This window comes from Pongo abelii, chromosome 20, assembly GCF_028885655.2.
Source record: "Pongo abelii isolate AG06213 chromosome 20, NHGRI_mPonAbe1-v2.0_pri, whole genome shotgun sequence".
NCBI lineage: Eukaryota > Metazoa > Chordata > Mammalia > Primates > Hominidae > Pongo > Pongo abelii.
This window is the reverse complement of record NC_072005.2, coordinates 22,414,078-22,434,571: the sequence shown is the minus strand read 5'-3', so window position 1 is coordinate 22,434,571 and position 20,494 is coordinate 22,414,078. Positions and strand designations below refer to the sequence as shown.

Below are 20,494 nucleotides of genomic sequence, written 5' to 3'. Positions count from 1 at the left end.
CATTACATATGCCCTAAACCTTGTTATTAATGTTGCTAATTATCTTTTTATGTTGCATATTCATTAACGGTGTTTATCATAATTTCTATGCTTTTATCTTTCAAATTTTAGAGATTAAAATGCGTTTTCCACCATTTTGATAATGCTAAGGAATTCTGTTTTGTGTATGTGCATAAGTTTTTTAGAAAGTTATGTATTTTTATAAAATTATGTGTTGTTCTTCATCATGTTCTTTTCAGTGGAAGGAACTCCTTTCAGCATCTTTAATATGTACGGCATATGCAATGCCAATATACTGTTTCCAAATTTGGTTACTTTGCAAGGTCTTTTTCTTTTTATTTGTTAGGACAGTTTTGCTGATAGTATTATTCTCACTTGACAACTATTTTCTTTAGGACTTTTGACTACATCACACAGTTTCCTCCTAGCCTGCAAAATTTGTCGACAAATTTACTGGTTATCTCATTAGACTATGCTTTTAAATGACACATCACTTTTACCTTGAAGCTCTCAAGATTCTCTCATTGTCTGTGAATTTAAAAATTGTGCCTATATATATGTTTGTTAGAAATATCTTTGTGTGGCCAGGTGTGGTGGGTCACACCTGTAATCCCAGCACCTTGGGAGGCTGAGGCAGGCTGATCATCTGAGGTCGGGAGTTTGAGACCAGCTGACCAACCTGGAGAAACTTCGTCTCTTCTAAAAATATATATATATAAATTAGCCGGGTGTGGTGGCGCATGCCTGTAATCCCAGCTACTCAAGAAGGCTGAGGCAGGAGAATCGCTTGAACCCAGGAGGCAGACATTGCGGTGAGCCGAGATTGCGCCACTGCACTCCAACCTGGGCAATAAGAGCAAAACTGGGTCTCAAAAAAAAAAAAGAAATATCTTTATGTGAATCCTAGTTTGTTTGTTGAGCTTCTTCATTTCTACATCACACTTTATTACTTTTAAAAATTTTCAGTTATTTCGCTTTGTATTTTTACCTTCATAATTTCTAGGGTTTATTGATATTTTAAATATTTTTGTTGTTATTCTTTTTTTAATTGCATTTATTTTAATGCTGAATTTACTCACAGGCCATAAGTTTGTGTTTCTTCAGTTTTTTCTGGGACACCTTTTTTTTCTGGGTAATGTCCTTTTTTGGTTTAGGAACAATTTGTTCCTTTTCAGTAAAGATCATCTTTATGTGGCAGGAAGAGCTCATGTATGGGTTAATCTAACCGTGAGCTCTGCAGTCTAGACATAAGAAAATTTGTACTGGAGAAAAACCCTACAAACGTGAAGAATGTGGCAATGCTTTTAATCAGTGCTCAAACCTTATTGAGCGTAAAATAATTCATACTGGAGACAAACCCTACAAATGTGAAAAAATGTAACAAAGTCTTTAACTGGTCTTCAACTCTTACTGAACATCAGAGAATTCATACAGAAGATAAAGCCTAAGAATATGAAGAATGTGACAAAGGCTTTAACTTTTGAACCCTTATTACACATAGGATACATCATATTGGAAAGAAATTCTAGAAATGTGAAGAATATGGCAAAGCTTTTAATAGGTTCTCAAATCATACTGGAGAGAAACTCAACAAATCTGAAAGATGTGACAATGTTTTTGAGAACATCTCAAACTTTTCTAAAAATAAAAGAAATCATACTGGTAAGAAACAGTAGAAGCGTGAGTAATGTGACAAAGCCTTTAAATTCTTGTCACACTTGATTGTAAGATAATTTATACTAGAGAAAACTTCGTCAAGTGTGAAGAATATGACAAAAAGTTTAACCGATGCTCACATCTTTTTGTTTGTTTGTTTGTTTGTTTTTTGGAGATAGAGTTTTTCTCTTGTTGCCCAGGCTGGAGTGCAATGGTTTGATCTTGGCTTGCCGCAACCTGTGCTTCCTGGGTTCAAGCGATTCTCCTGCTTCAGCCTCCTGAGTTGCTGGGACTAAGGGCATGCACCAGCACACCCAACTAATTTTGTATTTTTAATAGAGATGGGGTTTCTCCAAGTTGGTCAGGCTGGTCTCAAACTCCTGACCTCGTGTGATCTGCCTGCCTCAGCCCCCAAAGTGCTGGGATTACAGGCGTGAGCCACTGTGCCTGGCTCAATGCTCACATCTTATCACACAGGAAAGCATTTATTCTTGAGAAAAATTATACTAATATAAAAAATGTGGAAAAGCCATTCATATCTGCTCACATCCTACTCAACATCACGGAGTTCATACTTAAAGCATTAACAATGCAATTACTGTCAAAAGATCTATCAGAATATATAAAATTTTAATAGTATTTATTTTGGGCTGGGTGCGGTGGCTCACGCCTGTAATCCCAGCACTTTGGGGGCTGAGGCAGGCAGATCACATGAGGTCAGGAGTTTGAGACCAGCCTGACCAACTTGGAGAAACCCCATCTCTATTAAAAATACAAAATTAGTTGGGTGTGTTGGTGCATGCCCTTAGTCCCAGCTACTCAGGAGGCTGAGGCAGGAGAATCGCTTGAACCCAGGAAGCGCAGGTTGCAGCAAGCCAAGATAACACCATTGCACTCCAGCCTTGGCAAAAAGAGTGAAACTCTGCCTCAAAAAAAAAAAAGTGTATTAATTTTGAACATGAATGAACATTACAAATATAAAAAGGGTTTTAGTGCCTTTACTTCTATTACAGATCTTCTTGTATACATTTTGTGCTACAGGAAAACCCTACGGCAGTTGCTCAAACTTTATTCAACACCAGGAAATTTATCTTGGAGAAATACCCTGCAAATTTAATGAATTTGGAAAATCATTTTTTAAAAAACTACAGCTTAGAAAACATCAGAGTGTTTACTAAGATTTTTTTTTGTAAATACATAAATATAGAGTATTTTATCCAAAATTAAGTCTATGTCAGTATCAGAGAATACACAGTAGTAATAATAAGGCATGACATGTCAGACATTACACTGAATCAGTGTTGAGTACAGAAAATAATCCCAAACTAAAATTGTTAGATAAGTTTTTTGTATATATCTTTAAAAGGAGCAGATTTTTTGTAGATTTATAATTACATTGGAAGTATACTTTTTATTGAAAAAATTACAGACTTTTTGAAAAGCAAATAATGATGTAATTGAACTCTCAAATTATTTTCTGCTCTTCGTTTCTATTGTATTCACATGTGAAAGCATGTGATCGATTGTTGTCGCATCAGACATATGAGAGATTATTTTTATTAGGTGGGCATTATTAATGAACTTTTCCGTAAAAGAGTAAGGATATTAAAATATAAGATGCATGATGAAAATCTAAGTGAAGAGGCTTTTTGTGGTTAACTTATAATATTGAGTAGTGTATGAGGTAGGTTTCTAAGTAATATTCTTGTGCATTATAGTGAGAGAAAAACATTTTTAAATTTTAGTTAAAATTAAAAATAAAATTAGTAGTATATCATTATAATTGTGCTTATATGTAATAAAATATGGTACATTTAAAATTTTTAGATTATATGTGAACTTAATTTTGTAACATTTTTTAACATGTTAATTTTATTGTGCATTCAATAGTGTTATTATGCCACTAACTTTAACCTATCCCACCTTACTCAAGGGTGTAGGTAAAACATGGTAACAGTATATTATTTAGTAACATAGTGGAATAACATCTCTAGTAATCTATTTTTTCAGTGGCTTTAATCTGCAAACAAGTTAGAAACTATTGTTCTCATAGGTTAAGTTTTTATTTTTTTATTTAAATTTTTAAAAAAATTTTGTGGGCATATATTGTATGTATATATTTATGTCCTATATGGCATATTTTGATACAGACATACAATATGAAATAATTACATCAGGGTAAGTGAGGAATTCATCACCTCCAGGATTTATTCTTTTTTTTTTTTTCTTTTTTTTGAGACACAGTCTTGCTCTGTCACCCAGACTGGAGTGCAGTGGCGCAATCTCAGCTCACGGCAAGCTCCGCCTCCCAGGTTCATGCCATTCTCCCGCCTCAGCCTCCCGAGTAGCTGGGACTACAGGCGTCAGCCACCACGCCTGGCTAATTTTTTGTATTTTTAGTAGAGACGGGGTTTCACCATGTTAGCCAGGATGGCCTGGATCTCCTGACCTCGTGATCTGCCTGCCTCGGCCTCCCAAAGTGCTGGGATTACAGGCGTGAGCCACTGCGCCAGGCAGCATTTATTCTTTAAGTTACAAACAATTCAATTCTACACTTCTAGTTATTTTAAAATGTACAATTAAATTGTTATTGACTACAGGTCATTTTATGGTCATAATAAAAGTTATATACAAGTATACATAAAATCCACACATATCTGAGACCTAAATATTTTTAAAAACTTGTTACATATTTTTCTTTGAACATGTGGACACTCAGCCTGCAAAAACATACAGATATTTAGTTTTGATTTAAGTAGGATTAAATATATACATATATTACTCTGAAGACAAACATGAGGTGTAAAAACATTATGCAGTAAGTGTGTTTGTATAACTATGAGTTTGTACCTGTTTTCAGAAGAATACAACAATGTTAGAACAAAACAAATTATTTTAGTGACTAATTTACTAGAAAACTAAAAACCTCAATTTGCCTAGGCAATAATCTATCGTGATTAATTTCCCAGATGTTTTTTGAGCTTCTCATATTTTGACGTCTAGGTCTCTAGCAAAGCTGAGAAAGTTTTCCTTGATTGTTACCCCAAAAATGTTTTCCAAACCTTTAAATTTCTCTTCTTCTCCAGGAAAGCCAATTATTCTCAGGTTTGGTTGTTTAACATAATCTCAAACTTCTTGGAGGCTTTATTATTTTAAAATTATCTTTTCTTTGTTTTTGTTGGATTGGGTTGATTTGAAAACATTGTCTTTGAGCTCTGAAGTTCTTTGTTCTGCTTGTTTAATTTTATTGCTGAGACTTTTCAGGATATTTTGCATTTCTCTAAGTGTGTCCTTTATTTCCCGAAGTTGTGATTTTTTTTTTGTATGCTATCTATTTCACTGAAGATTTCTCCCCTCATTTCTTGTATCTTTTCAAGTTTTTTAAAATTGGACTTCACATTTCTCTGGTGCCTCCTTGATTAACTTAATAATCAACCTTCTGAATTCTTTTTCACGTAAATCAGGGATTTCTTCCTGGTTTGAATTCATTCCTGGTGAGCTAGTATAATTTTTGGAGAGTGTTAAAGAACTTCATTTTCTCCTGTTACCAGAGTTGTTTTTCTGGTGTCTTCTCATTTTGGTGGGCAATATCAGAGGCAAGACCTGGGGCTCAAGACTGCTGTTCAGATTTTTTTGTCCCACACAGTGTTCCCTTGATGTAGTACTCTGCCACTTTTCCTAGGGATGTGGCCTTCTTAGAGCTGAGTTATAGCGATTGTTATTTCTTTTCTGGATCTAGCAACTTAGAAGAACTACCAGGCTGAGGGTCAGTACTGGGGCTTGTCTGCATAGAGTCCTTTGATGTGAACCATCTGCAGGTCTCTCAGCCATGGATACCAGCACCTGCTTCAGTGGAGGTGGCAGGGGAGTAAAATGGACTCTGATGCTTCTTAATTTTGGTTGTTTAATGCACTATTTTTGTGCTGTTTGGCCTCCTGACAAGAGGTGGTGCTTTCAAGACAGCATCAGCTGTGGTAGTAAAAGGAGGATCAGGCAGTGGGCAGGGCCCCATAACTCCCAAGAGGGTACCGTCTTTGTCTTCAGCTACCAAGGTGGGTAGGGAAGGACTATCAGATGGGGGCAGGGTTAGGCATATCTGAGCTCGGGCTCTCCTTGGGCAGGGCTTGCTGTGGCTGTTATGGGGGTGGGGGTGTGGTTTTCAGGTCAACAAAGTTATGTTCCCAGGAGGATTATGGCTGCCTCTGCTGTGTCATTCAGGTTGTCAGAGAACTGGGGGAAAGCCAGCAGTTACAGGCCTCACCCAGCTTCCGTACAACCCAAAAGGTCTGTCTCACTCTCACCGTGCCACCCCCACAGCACTGAGTCTGTTTCCAGGCAGTGGGTAAGCAGGGCTGAGAACTTGCCACAGGCTCCCAGCCTTCCAGCTGAGAAAGTAAGCAGGACTTTCACACCTTACCACCTGTCATGTGTGCACACCGGATTCACACTGTTCCTGTGTTCTGGTCAGGAGACTTCGTGTCCAGTGGAATTGTTACAAAGTTCAGCTGGAGGTTTTCTTCTCCCTGTGGTCTTTTCCCAGTGCCTCTGGCATCTCTCCCCAATGACCCCTGTAAAATAGATCAGAACTGGGTTTTCTGGGGAACCCAGATTGCCCACAGGTCTTTTCTGGCTGCTGCTTCTACTCCTGCATTTTGCTCAGCTCTCTAAATTGATTCGGCTCCAGGTAAGGTCAAATTCTTTTTCCGTGATCTAGACCATCAGGTTTTTCAGTGAGGGTGTGTGTTTGTGGGCAAACAATCCCCCTTTCTTACTTTCACAGCTTGGGAACTCACAGTATTTGGGCAGTCTCCCAGGCCCTGCAGGAGCATCTGCTTTTTTCAGAGAGTTTGTGGATTTTCTTGGCTTTTCTGGAATATTTCTGCAGTAGTTCTGGAGGAAAATTTCATGATGCGAGTCTTAACATGCTCCTCTGTGTGTCTGAGTGGAAGCTGTGATCTAATTCTGCCTTCTGTATACCATCTTTTGTGGAGTCCTGACCTATTTTTTTCTTGGGAGCTTTTTTAATACATATAGTTACAGGTATAAGATTGGTGGATAAACATACAGAATGGGTCCCCTGGGTATGTTTATACAAACTCCATATATACATACGTCTGGCAAAAAGCTTCAGGAAAAAAAGTAGGTCTGAGGTTATTTTGCTTCACAACTCCTGTAAACCAGGTGAATTTGAGAAGCTGATTAGCTCTGCCCAGGTTAATTCAATCAGCCAATCCTCTCAGCCCAGATAGATATGATCAGCCAATTAGCTAAGCTGGAAAAGTGAAAGCATCCCATTTTGTGATGTCATCAAGCCACATCACAACATGGCTGATATGAATAACACAGACACACAGTGAGTATGAGAGTGGGGTCTTAAAGGCCGGGTGCAGTGGCTCACGCCTGTAATCCCAACACTTTGGAAGGCCAAGGCAGGCGGATCACGAGGTCAGGAGGTCGAGACCAACCTGGCTAACACGGTGAAACCCCGTCTGTACTAAAAATACAAAAAAGTTAGCCAGGCGTGATGGTGTGCGCCTGTAGTCCCAGCTACTCGGGAGGCTGAGGCAGGAGAATGGCGTGAACCCAGGAGGAGGAGCTTGCAGTGAGTCCAGATCACGCCACTACATTCCAGACTGGGAGAGAGAGTGAGACTCCGTCTCAAAAAAAAAAAAAAAAAAAAAAAATTAGCGAGGCATGGTGGCTCAGGCTTATACTCTCAGCTACTTGGGAGGCTGAGGTAAGAGAATCGCTTGAACCCAGAAGGTGGAGGTTGCAGTGAACCGAAATCGTGCCACTGCACTTCAGCCTGGGTGGCCGACCAAGATGGCCTCAAAAAGCAACAAGAGGCTGGGCGCGGTGGCTCACGCCTGTAATCCGAGCATTTTTGGAGGCCGAGGTGGGTGGATCACGAGGTCAGGAGATCGAGACCATCCTGGCTAACACGGTGAAACCCCGTCTCTATTAAAAATACAAAAAATTAGCCGGGCGTGGTGGCGGGCGCCTGTAGTCCCAGCTACTCCGGAGGCTGAGGCAGGAGAATGACTTGAACCCAGGAGGCGGAGCTTGCAGTGAGCCGAGATAGCGCCACTGCACTCCAGCCTGGGTGACAGAGAGAGACTCCGTCTCAAAAAAAAAAAAAGAACAACAACAACGACAAAAGCAACAAGAACAACAACAAAAAAACCCAATAAAACAAATAGGTAATACTGAACATTCACGAAAGTGCCATAGGTGGCTCTTATTTGCCCCGCCAAATCTTTGTGAGGAAGGCTAGGCCCCCTAGTGTCAAATTTTTCTGGCAATTCCTCTCTAGATGAACAGAACCTCAGTGAGCTGGTTTGATGAAACCCAAAATTAAAAACAACCAGGTACCAGGTTATCAAGGAAATATTTAAATTTATGAAAAAAAGTGACGTGGTGTGTTGCTTGGGTTGAATAAATCTTTACTGAGCTAAGTGATTGGATTTACCTAACCTGTAGGTAAAGATAATGGAAATCACCTCTGATGAATTTTATTTTATAGGCTTCTTACTGTACATATATACAAAGACATAAAATATGTGGCTAAACATATACACACAAAATAAGTCACATGGGTATGTCTACATAATATTCATCTGTGTATAGGTCTCCAAAGAAAGCCTCAGAAAAAAGTAGGTCAAAGGTCATCTCCATATTCTCCTGAAGCCAAGGTAAATTCAGTAAGCCAATTAGCAGAACCCAGGTGGAACCAATCAGCCAATTATCTAAATAACGACTGTGGACTTATCAAGGCAGGACGAAAATGGTGGGTGTGAGTAGAATATGCACACACTGAGAAGAAATGCAAGGGCCGGGTGCGGTGGCTCACGTCTGTAATCCCAGCACTTCGGGAGGCTGAGGTGGGCAGATCGCGAGGTCAAGAGATTGAGACCATCCTGGCCAACATGTTGAAACCCCGTCTCTACTAAAAATAGAAAAATTAGCTGGGCGTGGTGGCGCATGCCTGTAGTCCCACCTACTCCAGACGCTGAGGCAGGAGAATCACTTGAACCCGGGAGGCAGAGGTTGCAGTGAGCCGAGATCACACCACTGCACTCCAGCCTGGCGACAGATCAAGACTCCGTCTCAAAAAAAAAAAAAAAAAAAAAGGAACTTTCATACATGTATACATTTGTCTGCCCTTTAAACAATATCTAGAGAATTACACAAATAAAAATGTGCTCCAATATCCTGCTGCATTTTACATATATTGTTAAAGAAGCATTTTTTCTTGTTTCTTGCTTCTGGGAGATAAAAATACACTAAGGCGATGGAAGTCATTCATTGCCATGTCAATGTTGACCCTTCTCTTTCTGTTGCACATGGGGCCGAAGTTGAACCAGCCTCAGTCCAAAGTTTCTCACCAAAATTTGAGAATGTTTATTCTTTCTCATTAAGACTTTCATCAAGACAGGGACTCTTGTTTATGTCCATGAGTGTGCGATGTGAAAACATACTATTTTCTTTTTGTCTTTGTGGCTAAAATAGGGTCTTTATGGTAATGGAAAGAAAGCCTAGGTTTCTTATTATAAGATAGACTGTGATACCGAAAGCAAATATAATGGTACATGTTACCTGGCTACATTTCAAATAGGTGATAGTGACACTGCACTGAACCACCAAAGGTGGTTCTTTTTGGCCAGGCCAAAGCTCCTTTGTGAAAAAGGTTAGGCCCACTGGTGTCAGGCATGTCTGAATGTTTCTATCCGGATGGACAGAATCCCATGAGCCAGTTTGATGAGACTGAGTTAAAAACACCTTGGTGCTGTGTAATGAGGACATTTTTACATTAAAAAAACAAGATTTGAGGCCGGGCATGGTGGCTCATGCCTGTAATCCCAGCACTTTGGGAAGCTGAGGTGGGCAAACCACCAGGTCAGGAGTTCGAGACCAGCCTGGCCAACATGGTGAAATCCTGTCTCTACTAAAAATATAAAAATTAGCTGGGCACGGTGGTGGGTGCCTGTAATCCCAGCTACTCTGGAGGCTGAGGCAGGAGAATCCTTTGAACCTGGGAGGCAGAGGTTGCAATAAGCCAAGATTGCACCCATTGCACTCCAGCCTGGGTGACAGGGTGAGACTCTGTCTCAAAAAAAAAAAAAAAAGAAAAAAAGCATGATTTGGTGTATGGCTTGAATTTGATAAATCTTCACTAAGCTAATGGTTGATTGAATTTACCTGGCCTGAATGGGGAAAAAATAAATATCACCTCTGACCTACTCTTGTTGGCTGTCTTTTGTATGTATAGATATAGATATAAGATAGGTGGCTAGATAAACATATACACAGAAAATGGGTAACATAGGTATGTCAACATAATGACCTTTATTGTATATGTCCTGTAGGGAAGCCTCAGAATAAAAGTAGGTCAGAGGTCATTTTTCTTTCCAGCTTCTGCTGCCCAGGTGAGTTTAATGAGCCACTTAGACCAGCTCAGGTTGATATAAGTCAATTAGCTAAATTAGGAAGGTGCAGGCATCCAGGCAGACCCCAAATGGCAAATGTGAATCACATAGGCTTACAATGAGAAAGGAAGCAGGGCCCTGAAATGCTAAGCTGGAACTAGAGTCTAACATGGTTTTGCCGAAAACTTACTTCCCAGGCATTGCACCTAAATGTGAAGCTTTGTTGATGTTTAAACATAACACTGTATGGCTGTGTTCCAGTCTGAGATGGTACGGATCCATATGGGTTAGAGTAGGTTTACATCTGCATCTTCAGTGTAGGCTAGGGAATTTAAAATGTCTTTTGATTAATATCTTTTGTATATATAAATATTTACATAGGCATGCTCATATAATTCTATATGCATATTTATCTACTCATGTATATCTATATACAGATCTATCTATCATTTTTTCCATTTGCATACTGAATAAAGATATAGGAGGTCAAAGGATAAATAAGTATTTGCATTTATAGCAATGTAAAGAAAAACTTCCATAAATGCAAAATCTTACTTGCCCTTTAAATTTTATCCACAATTGTACAGAAATGGAGGTATGCTCTGATGTACATCTTGTTGCATTTAATGTTTACAAGGAAAGAATTGGTCTTTGTTGCTCACATCTGTTAGCAGAAAATGCACTAAGGCCATGAGAGTTATTTTATTGCCAAGTCAAAAATGACCCTTTTTATTCTGGTGAACACGAAAACATGGATAAATTAGTTTCAGCCTAAAGGCCTTAACCAAATTTGCAAATGAGAAATAATTCTTTTAAAAGCTTCCCTCAATTTTAGGGCTCTTATTTTTGAATACTTGACACAGAAATAGATCTTATCTTACTGTTTTGTTGGCTCAAGAAGTGACATTTTGGGTAAGAAAATAAAACACGAGGTCTGGGACTTGACTATAGACTGCTATACTGAAAGCATACTTCAGGGTTTTTTTGGACACTTTTTTTCTGTACATTTAAATACAGATATAATGTATGTAGATAGACAAACATATACATCCAGGTTCACTGGCTCACATCTGTAATTCCAGCACATTGGGAGGCCAAGGCGAATTGATCACTTGGGGCCAGGAGTTCAAGACTGTAGCCTGGCCACATGGCAAAACCCCATCTCTACTAAAAATACAAAAATTAGCCAGGCATGGTGGTGCACACCTGTAATCCCAGCTACTCATGAGGCATGAGAATCACTTGAACCTGGGAGGAAAAAGTTGCAGTGAGTCGTGATCACACCACTGCATTCCACCATGGGCAACAAAGCAAGACGGTCTCAAAAATAAAAAGATAAACATATACAAAGACACAAGGTCATAGAAATATGTGTATATAATGTTCATTTGTGACTATGTTTTGTAAGAAACTCACAAATGAAAAGTAAGTCAGAGGTTATGTCCCTACTCATGCCCCTCAAGATAGATGAATACAATCAGCCAATTTTCTCAGCCCAGGTAAATGTAATCAGTTGATGAGCTCAACCCAAATGTTTCCAATTAGCCAATTAGCTGAGCCCAGGTCATTCCCATTAGCCAATTAGCTCAGCCCAACTGATTCCATTTAGCCAATCAGCTCAGCCCAGGCAATTCCAATCAGTAAATTAGCTCAGCCCAGGTGATTCCAAACAGCCAATTAGTTCAGCCCTGGCAATTTCAATCAGCCCATGAGATCAGCCCAGGTGAATCTAATGGGCCTATTAACTTAGCCTAGGTTATTCTAACCTGAAAGTTAGCTCGTGTGATTTTAATAAGGAAATTAGCTAAGTTCTAGTAAATCCAATTAGCCAATTAGCTGAAACCTTGTGATTTCAATCAGCCAATTAGCTCAGTTCAGAAATATCCAATTAGCCAATTAGCTCAGCTTAGTTTATTCCAATAAGCCAATTAGTTTTGCACAGGTAGATCCAATCAAGAAATTATTCAAATAACAACTGCAGCTTCATCAAAGCAGCATGTATAACATGGCTTTGCTGTCAGCTTATTTCTGAGGCCTATGCTACTGAAGGTGAAGGTATTTTTATGTTTATATAAACAATATTGAATAGCTATGTTCCATTCTGAAATTCTGTTGTGCAAAGAAGCTTAGAAGTAATTCTATATTTGCATCATTAGTATATGTTAAGAGATTGAAAATGATCTTTTGGGGAACATTTCTTTTATACATAAATATTTACATAGACATATAATCCCGTAAGTTTTTTAAATCTATTTACTTATGTATATCTATATCCTGATGTACCAATCTTTGTATTCATATTTAAAAAGAATAGAGATACAGAATGTGGAAGTATTGGTAAATATTGGTACTAATTGTAATATAGAAAGAAACTTTAGGTTGTGTGTGGTGGGTCACACCTGTAGCCCCAGCACTTTGGGAGGCCGAGGCAAGTGGATGACCTGAGGTCAGGAGTTTGAGGCCAGCCTGGCCAACATGGTAAAACCCAGTCTCTACTAAAAGTACAAAAAATTAACCAGGTGTGGTGGTGGTCACCTGTAGTCCCAGCTACTAGGGAGACTAAGGCAGGAGAATCGCTTGAACCCTGGAGATGGATGTTGCAGTAAGCCGAGATTGTGCCACTGCACTCCAGCATGGGTGACACAGCAAGACTCCATCTCAAAAAGAAAAAAAAAAAAAGAGAGAAACTTTAATAGATATATAAACGTATTTGCTCTATAAACTATATCTAGAATAATACACAAATAGAGGTATGCTCTGACATACATTTTGCTGCATTTAACATAAAAGAAAAAAAGCATTTGTCCTTTTTGTTCACTTCTGTGAAATGGCCATGCACTAAGGCCATGGAACTCATTAATTGTCATGTCAAAGTTGACCCTTTCTTTATGTTGTATATAGGGCCAGAGATAAACCAACTAAAGTCCAATGGCCACCCACATCTTACTCTTTCTCATTAGAACTTCCATCAAGGCAGGTTTTTTTTATGGCTGGATGTGGTGGCTCACGCCTTTAATCCCAGCACTTTGAGAGGCCGAGGTAGGTGGATCACCTGATGTCAGGAGTTCTAGACCAGCCTGTCCAACATGACAAAACCTCATCTCAACTAAAAAAAAAAAAAAAAAAAATACAACAATTAGCTGGGTATGGTGGCAGGTGCCTGTAATCCCAGCTACTTGGGAGGCTGAGGCAGGAGAATCTCTTGAACCTGGGAGGCGGAGGTTGCAGTGAGTTGAAATCATGCCATTGCACTCCAGCCTGGGGGACTTTGTCTCAAAGAAGAAAAAAAAAAGACAGGGGTTTTTGCTTCTTTATTCCATGAGTGTGTGATGTAAAAGTGCAATCTTATCTTTTTGTCATTGTGGCTGAAGTAGGGTCTTTATGGTAATGGAAAGAAAGTCTAGCTCTCCTTTTAGAAGATAGACTGTGATACTGAAAGCAAATATAACAGTACATGGTGTCTGGCCAAATTCCTGTGAAGCAAGAGCGAACATGCAATGAGGTGCCAAAGGTGACTCTTGTTGACTAGGCCAAAGTTTTTTTGTGTGTGAGGAGGGCTAGGCTCACTGGTGTCAGGTATTTTTAAATTTCCTAGCTGGATGGACAGAATCCCAATGGGCTGGTTTGGTGAAAGACAAAATTAAAAGAACCCAGGTTCCAGGTAAGTAGGACATTTTCACACTTATCAAAAAAAGTGATGTGGTGGGTAGCTTGAATCAAACAAAAGTTATTGAGCAAATTGGCTGATTAGATTTATCTGGCCTGGAGGAAAAGAAAATGCAAATGACCTCTGACATAGTTTATGTTAGTGGCTTCTTTTTGTACATGTAAACATAGACATAAGATCGGTAGATTGATAAACATATAAACACAGAATAGATTACATGGGTCTGTCTACAAAATGTCCATTTATGCATCTGTCCTGTAAAAAAAGCTTCAGAATAAAAGTAGGTCAGAGGTGGTCTTATTGTTCTATCCCTGCAGCCCAGAATTCAGTAAGACAATTTGCTCAGCCCACATGATTGCAATAAGCTAATTAGCTCAGCTCAGGTGAATATAATCAGCCAATTGCCCAAATTGGGACAGCAAAGGCATCTAGGTAGGCCAAAATGATGGCTGTGAATAACACAGGCATACCGTGAGAAAAAAGCAGGGTCTTGAAATGCTAACCTGAACTTAAAGGCTTACGAGGCAGTTCTGAAAGCTTACTATCCAGGCCATGCCCATAAATGTGAAGCTTTGTTCCTCTTAGCCTTATTGCTCTTATCTGTGAGAAGAATATTTATTAAAGCCCAAATAAATTTGGGTTTTTATTGTTAAGTTAAAAATGTTCCTATTGGGTGGCTGAGGCAGGAGAATCACTTGAACCTGGAGGCAGAGGTTGCAGTGAGCAATGGCACCACTGCACTCCAGCCTGGGCGACAGTGTGAGACTGTCTCAAAAAAAAAAAAAAAAAAAGTTTATATTGATTCTGGTGAACATGGAACCAGAGATAAACTAGCCTCAACTTAAAGGACCTCACCCACATTTAAATATGCACTTAAGCCATGGGAGTCACTCATTGCCATGTCATTGTTGATCCTTCATTTTATGTTGTACATAGGAACAGAGATAAACCAGTCCCAGGACAAAGACCCTCACCTCAATTTCAGAATGCTTATTATTTCTCATCGGGGCCTCCATCAAGATGAGTTCTTCTTTTCTTCATAAATGTGTAATGTAAATGTGCACTATTGTCAACTACTCTTTGTTGCTGATGTAGGGTGTCTATGGTAATGGAAAAAAGTCTAGATCTCTTTTTAGAAGATAGACTTTGATACTGAAAGTAATTATAACAGTACATGGTACCTGGCCACATTTCAACCAGGTGATAGTGAATGTTCACTGAAGTGCCAAAAATGGCTATTATTGCCCAGGTCAAATTTGCTTTGTGATGAAGGCTAGGCACACTGGTGTCAGGCATATCTGGCTGTTTCTAGCTGAATGGACAGAACCCCGCTGGAGTGGTTTAATAGAATACACAATTACAAACTACAGGGTTTCAGGTAACAAAAGCAGTTTCGCATTTATGAAAAAAATGTGATGTGTATGGCTCAGACTGAATACAACTTAACTGAACTAATTTGCTAATCATATTTAAATGGCATGGAGGAAAAGAAAATGGAAATGAACTCTGACCTAGTTAAATTTGGAAGCTTTATTCTGTACATACCTATATAGATATATAGATATAAAGTAGCTGCATAGATAAACATATATGCACAGAATAAGTTCCATGGGTATATCTATGTAATGGTCATTTGTCCATGTGTCCTGTTAAAAAAAAAGCATCAGAAGAAAAGTAGACTAGAGGTCATCTCCTTTATTACATTTGCAGTGCAGGTGAATTCAGTAAGCCAATTAGCTCAGCACAGGTGATAGCAGTAAACCAATAAACTCAGCTCAGGTTAATATAAGCACCTAATTATCTAAACTGGGAAGTGGAGGCATCAAGGCAGGCTCAAACTAGCAGATGTGAATGACACAGGCATACAGATAGAAGAAAAGCAGGCCCCTAAAGTGGTAAGCTAGACATAAAGACTTACAAGGCAGTACTAAAAGTTTATTTCCCAGGTGGCCATAAACATTAAGTTTTGTTGATGTTTATAAATAACATCGTGTGGCTCTGTTTCACTCTAATTGTATAGAGCCATCTAGGTGAGAAGTATGTCTTCATCTTTGTTTTCAGGATAGGCTGAGGAATTGAAAATGTCACCTGATGAACATTTTTTGTATACATAAACATTTACATAGACAAACTAATATAATGCTGCATATATGTGTTAAAATATTTCTCTACCAATGTATATCTATAATCGTCTATCTAGCATTCTCTCCATATTCATGCAGAATAAAAAATATAGAAGCTCAAGATATTGATAGCTACTTGTACTGAAGGTAGTATAAAAAAAAAAAACCTTTCGGTCAGGCACGGTGGCTCATGTCTGTAATCCCAGCACTTTGGGAGGCTGAGGCAGGCAAATCATGAGGTCAGGAGTTTGAGACCAGCCTCACCAACATGGAGAAACCCCGTCTCTACTAAAGATACAAAAATTAGCTGGGTGTGGTGGTGGGCACCTGTAATCCCAGCTACTCGGGAGGCTGAGGCAGGAGAATTGTTTGAACCTGGGAGGCAGAAGTTGCAGTGAGCCAAGATCGCAACACTGCACTCCAGCCTGGGCGACAGAGCAAGACTCCATCTTAAAAAAAAAAAAAAAAAAAAAAAAAAGTCCGAGCATGGTGGCTCATGCCTATAATCCCAGCACTTTGGGAGGCTGAGGCAGGCAGATTACAAAGTCAGGAGATCGAGACCATCTTGGCCAACACGGTGAAACCCCTTCTCTACTAAAAACACAAAAAATTAGCCAGGTGTGGTGGCTGGCGCCTGTAGTCCCAGCTGCACGGGGGGCTGAGGCAGGAGAATGGCGTGAACCCAGGAGGCAGAGCTTGCAGTGAGCCAAGATCGCGCTACTGCACTCCAACCTGGATGACAGAGCGAGACTCCGTCTCAAAAAAAAAAAGTTGGTCAGTGGTCATCATTTTTTTACCCCCTCATGCACAGGTGAATTCACTAAGCCAATTAGCACAACCCAGATGATAACAATAAGACAATTAGCTTAGCTTGGGAGGATATAATGAGCCAATTAGCCAAATTGGAAAATAGAGAAATCAGGGCAGGCCCAAAATTGTGGATGTAAAAAACACATGCTTACCAGGAGAAGTGCAGGGTTCTGAAATTCTATGCTGGACACAGAGACTTAAATGGTAATAGTTAAAACTTATTTCCCAGGCCATGCCTGTAAATGTGAAGGTTTGTTGATGTCTACACATAACATTGTTTGGGTGTATTTGAGTCTTTGATGGAATGGAGACATATAGATGAGAAGTAAATTTTCATCTATGTCCTCAAAATTGGCTGATGTATTGAAAATGTCTCTTGATTAACATCTTTTGTATATATAAATATTTACATGAAAAACATAATTCTCTTCATATTTATTTATCAATCTACCTATGTATTACTATATCTGGATGTCAAGAATGTTATATTTTATTCTGGTGAGGACAGGACCAGAGATAAACTAGCTTCAGCTTAAAGACCCTCACCCAAAGTTAAAAATACTGAACAAGGCTAGGTGCAGTGGCTCACTTCTGGAATCCCAGCACTTTGGGAGGCCAAGGTGGGCAGATCACCTGAGTTCAGGAGTTCAAGATCAGCCCGGCCAACTATGCTGGAAACAGTAAAACTTTATCTGCCCTTAGTACATAATTAAAATAAATTACCAGGTTTTACATTAAAGTTTAAAATTGCTGAGTTACCATTATAACATGTAATCGAGACCCCTAAAAATGAATTTACATGCCAGATGTGTAAGAACAGCAAAATATGTTTTAGTAAAAGATTATAAAAGGGATGAAAGTTTACATTTTTACCTAGGTTTAAAGGATTATTTTGAATTAGATAAGATAAAGCTGATAGCAGTAAACCAATAAACTCAGCTCAGGTTAATATAAGCACCCAATTGTCTAAACTGGGAAGTGGAGGCATCAAGGCAGGCTCAAACTAGCAGATGTGAATGACATGGCCAGGCATGGTGGTTCATGCCCATAATCACAGCACTTTGGGAGGCCGAGACGGGTGGATCACCTGAGGTCAGGAGTTCAAGACCAGCCTGACCAACATGGAGAAACCCCATATCTACTAAAACTACAAAATTAGCCAGGTGTGGTGGGGCATGCCTGTCATCCCAGCTACTTAGGAAGCTGAGGCAGGAGAATTGCTTGAAAATGGGAGGTGGAGGCTTCACTGAGTCAAGATCATGCCATTGCACTCCAGCCTGGGCAACAAGAGCAAAACTCCATCTCAAAAACAAACAAACAAAAAAAACTGATGGTTTAAACAAATTGTGGATGGACTATAAAAATTAATATTGCAAAAGAAATTCTGTGCATGAACATATTGACTAAATTCAAAAGGTATTATATAGTTGTTATTCCATAAATTGTGCATTGAACTAAAAGAAAAACATTTCCATAAGGCACTAGTCTGTGCTTTACCAAATTTATAAATGATTACAAAAGGTTTATAAGAATCTTACCATATGGTCAAACTGATTAAGATTGAATTGTCTATATAGTTTCATTAGAAAATTAGGTTTGATATTAATAGTAGACTAATGAAAGAGTAAAATTTGGCTTTCTCTTCCTTGTACAAGATTTTCATGTAATAGTAAAAGATAATGGCTGGGCACAGTGGCTCACGCCTGTAATCCCAGCACATTAGGAGGCAGAGGTGGGTAGATCACCTGAGGTCAGGAGTTCTGGAACAGGAATTAAAATAAATTAAAGAATCTGTAAACAGAAACTCAGTTATATGTAAGAAAATCCAATCCCCACCTGAGAAAGAGAAAGGCTGGAGTCCTTTAAAAATTAACTGCCTGTTTTTCTGTGGCTAGCGAGCCTTATCTCACCCTTTCCCAGGCATTGTGAAGACCCTGTTTCTCTAGCTGTGCAGCTGCAATGTCACTAGACAGATAAACTCAAGTCATAAAACATGTTTTTCCTTAAAAAGTAAGAGATGATATAATGCATGTCTTAATTAACTGAATAACTGTCTTTGTTTCTCACTTCTGTAATATGCTTCCCTCTGCACAGATCTCTCCCAACCCCACAAAATGCTTAAAAGGTGACTTAGCTCTTTGTTTAGGGCTCAGTCCTTTGGATGTTAATCCAACTGGGCCAGTGCACCTAAATAATAAATATCCTCCTCAACCCCTTGGTCTCTCTGATTCCGTAAAATATCCCACTACAGTTCAAGACCAGACTGATCAACATGGTGAAACCATGTCTCTACTAAAAATACAAAAATTAGCTGGGCATGGTTGTGTGTGCCTGTGGACCCAGCTATTCAAGAGGCTGAGGTGAGAGGATTGCTTGTACCTGGGAGGTGGAGGTTGCAGTGAGCTGAAATTGCACCACTGCAGTCCAGCCTGGGTGACAGAGTAAAACTCTGTCTGGAGAAAAAAAAAAAGAAAAATTAATGAAACATTTCTGTTTGCCTTGCAGGTAGACTGCCAAAGAAAAGAAAGAAAAGAGAAAAGACAGATTGTTTAGAAAGCTGAGTCTCTCCTCTTAATGAGTAAAGGCTTTTGCCTTGTTTTAAAATTTTCAAGTCATCATTTTGGCAAAATAAATAATTTATGGTAACTTGAAATTGTATTTCATAATATCAAGTACTTAAAATCTCTAATATTTGACAGGCTTCCCAAAATCAAATTTCAGCTTCAAGGTTGTCTTTCCTGACCCCTAGCTTTTGGATGCTTCAGTGATACAGAGAACCCCTGGAGCATCCAGAAGAGAGAAAATCAGAATTATTTGACATGTTTAGGTACATGGGATTGCCAAAATAATGTTTAATCTTCCTCACATAATATTTTAGTTAATAATATTAATATGTGTTTCAAAATTGTATGGGATTTCTAGAATTCTAATGTCTAAATATATGCTATCAATCACAATTAAGGTTGCTATGTTATTGTAAAACACAGAGAGAACAAAATTTATTTGTCAATTGTGTTTGTTTGTTTGTTTTTTGAGATGGAGTCTCACTCCATCACCCAGGCTGGAGTGCAGTGGTACAATTTCAGCTCACTACAATATCCGTCACCTGGGTTCAAGCCATTCTTTTGCCTCAGCCTCTCAAGTAGCTGGGATTACAGGTGCCCACAAACATACCTGGCTAATTTTTGTATTTTCAGTAGGAACAGAGTTTCACCATGTAGGCCAGGCTGGTCTCAAACTCTTGGCCTCAGATTATCTGCCTGCCTCAGCCTCCCAAAGTGCTGGGTTATAGGCATGAACCACCGTGCCTGGCCTCAACTGTGTTTTGGACTATTCCCTGGACATGTTGTCATCCACAGACAATTGTTTTCTTCTTTTTCAAAAGATGGTTTATAATCAGCTATAGGACTTTAACAGGTGCTCTCAAATACAGGTTTCTGATAACTTTAGAGATTGTGACATTGAAATAAAGGAGAAACATACAGAACTCAGGAAGAGCTAAAGTGTTCATGAATATCAAGCAGAACAAAAGTTAGCTCAATGGACTAAACTAATAGGAAATTGAAGTAATTTTTTTTTCAACTTTTTGCTTCAAACATTGCTAATTTTTGTTTTGTTTTCCATAGTCAAGGAAAGTTACCTTGAGCTATTTACAGCCTTTAATAATTGAGTAAAGTATACTCCTGTGAACAAAATTTGGAGCATATTTGTTTTTCTCTGCCTAGTTTCTACAGAATTTGGAAGCTTAACTGTGAGTGTTCTTAACTTATGGTAATATGGTTGTTTGCATCAGTGCAATAAGAATCCATCTT

General features: G+C 39.0%; 2 protein-coding genes across 2 annotated transcripts in view; one reads left to right on the top strand and one right to left on the bottom strand.

The window, feature by feature from the left end:
- LOC100936299 (zinc finger protein 208) overlaps positions 1-20,494 on the top strand; it is a 255,057-nt gene that overhangs the window by 63,935 nt on the left and 170,628 nt on the right. The window lies entirely within an intron of this gene.
- The window catches only part of LOC100443599 (zinc finger protein 257), a 247,528-nt gene that overhangs the window by 168,518 nt on the left and 58,516 nt on the right, over positions 1-20,494 (bottom strand). The window contains 1 exon segment of the mRNA XM_024237296.3: positions 13,243-13,348. Coding sequence (XP_024093064.3) covers positions 13,243-13,348 — 106 coding nt within the window.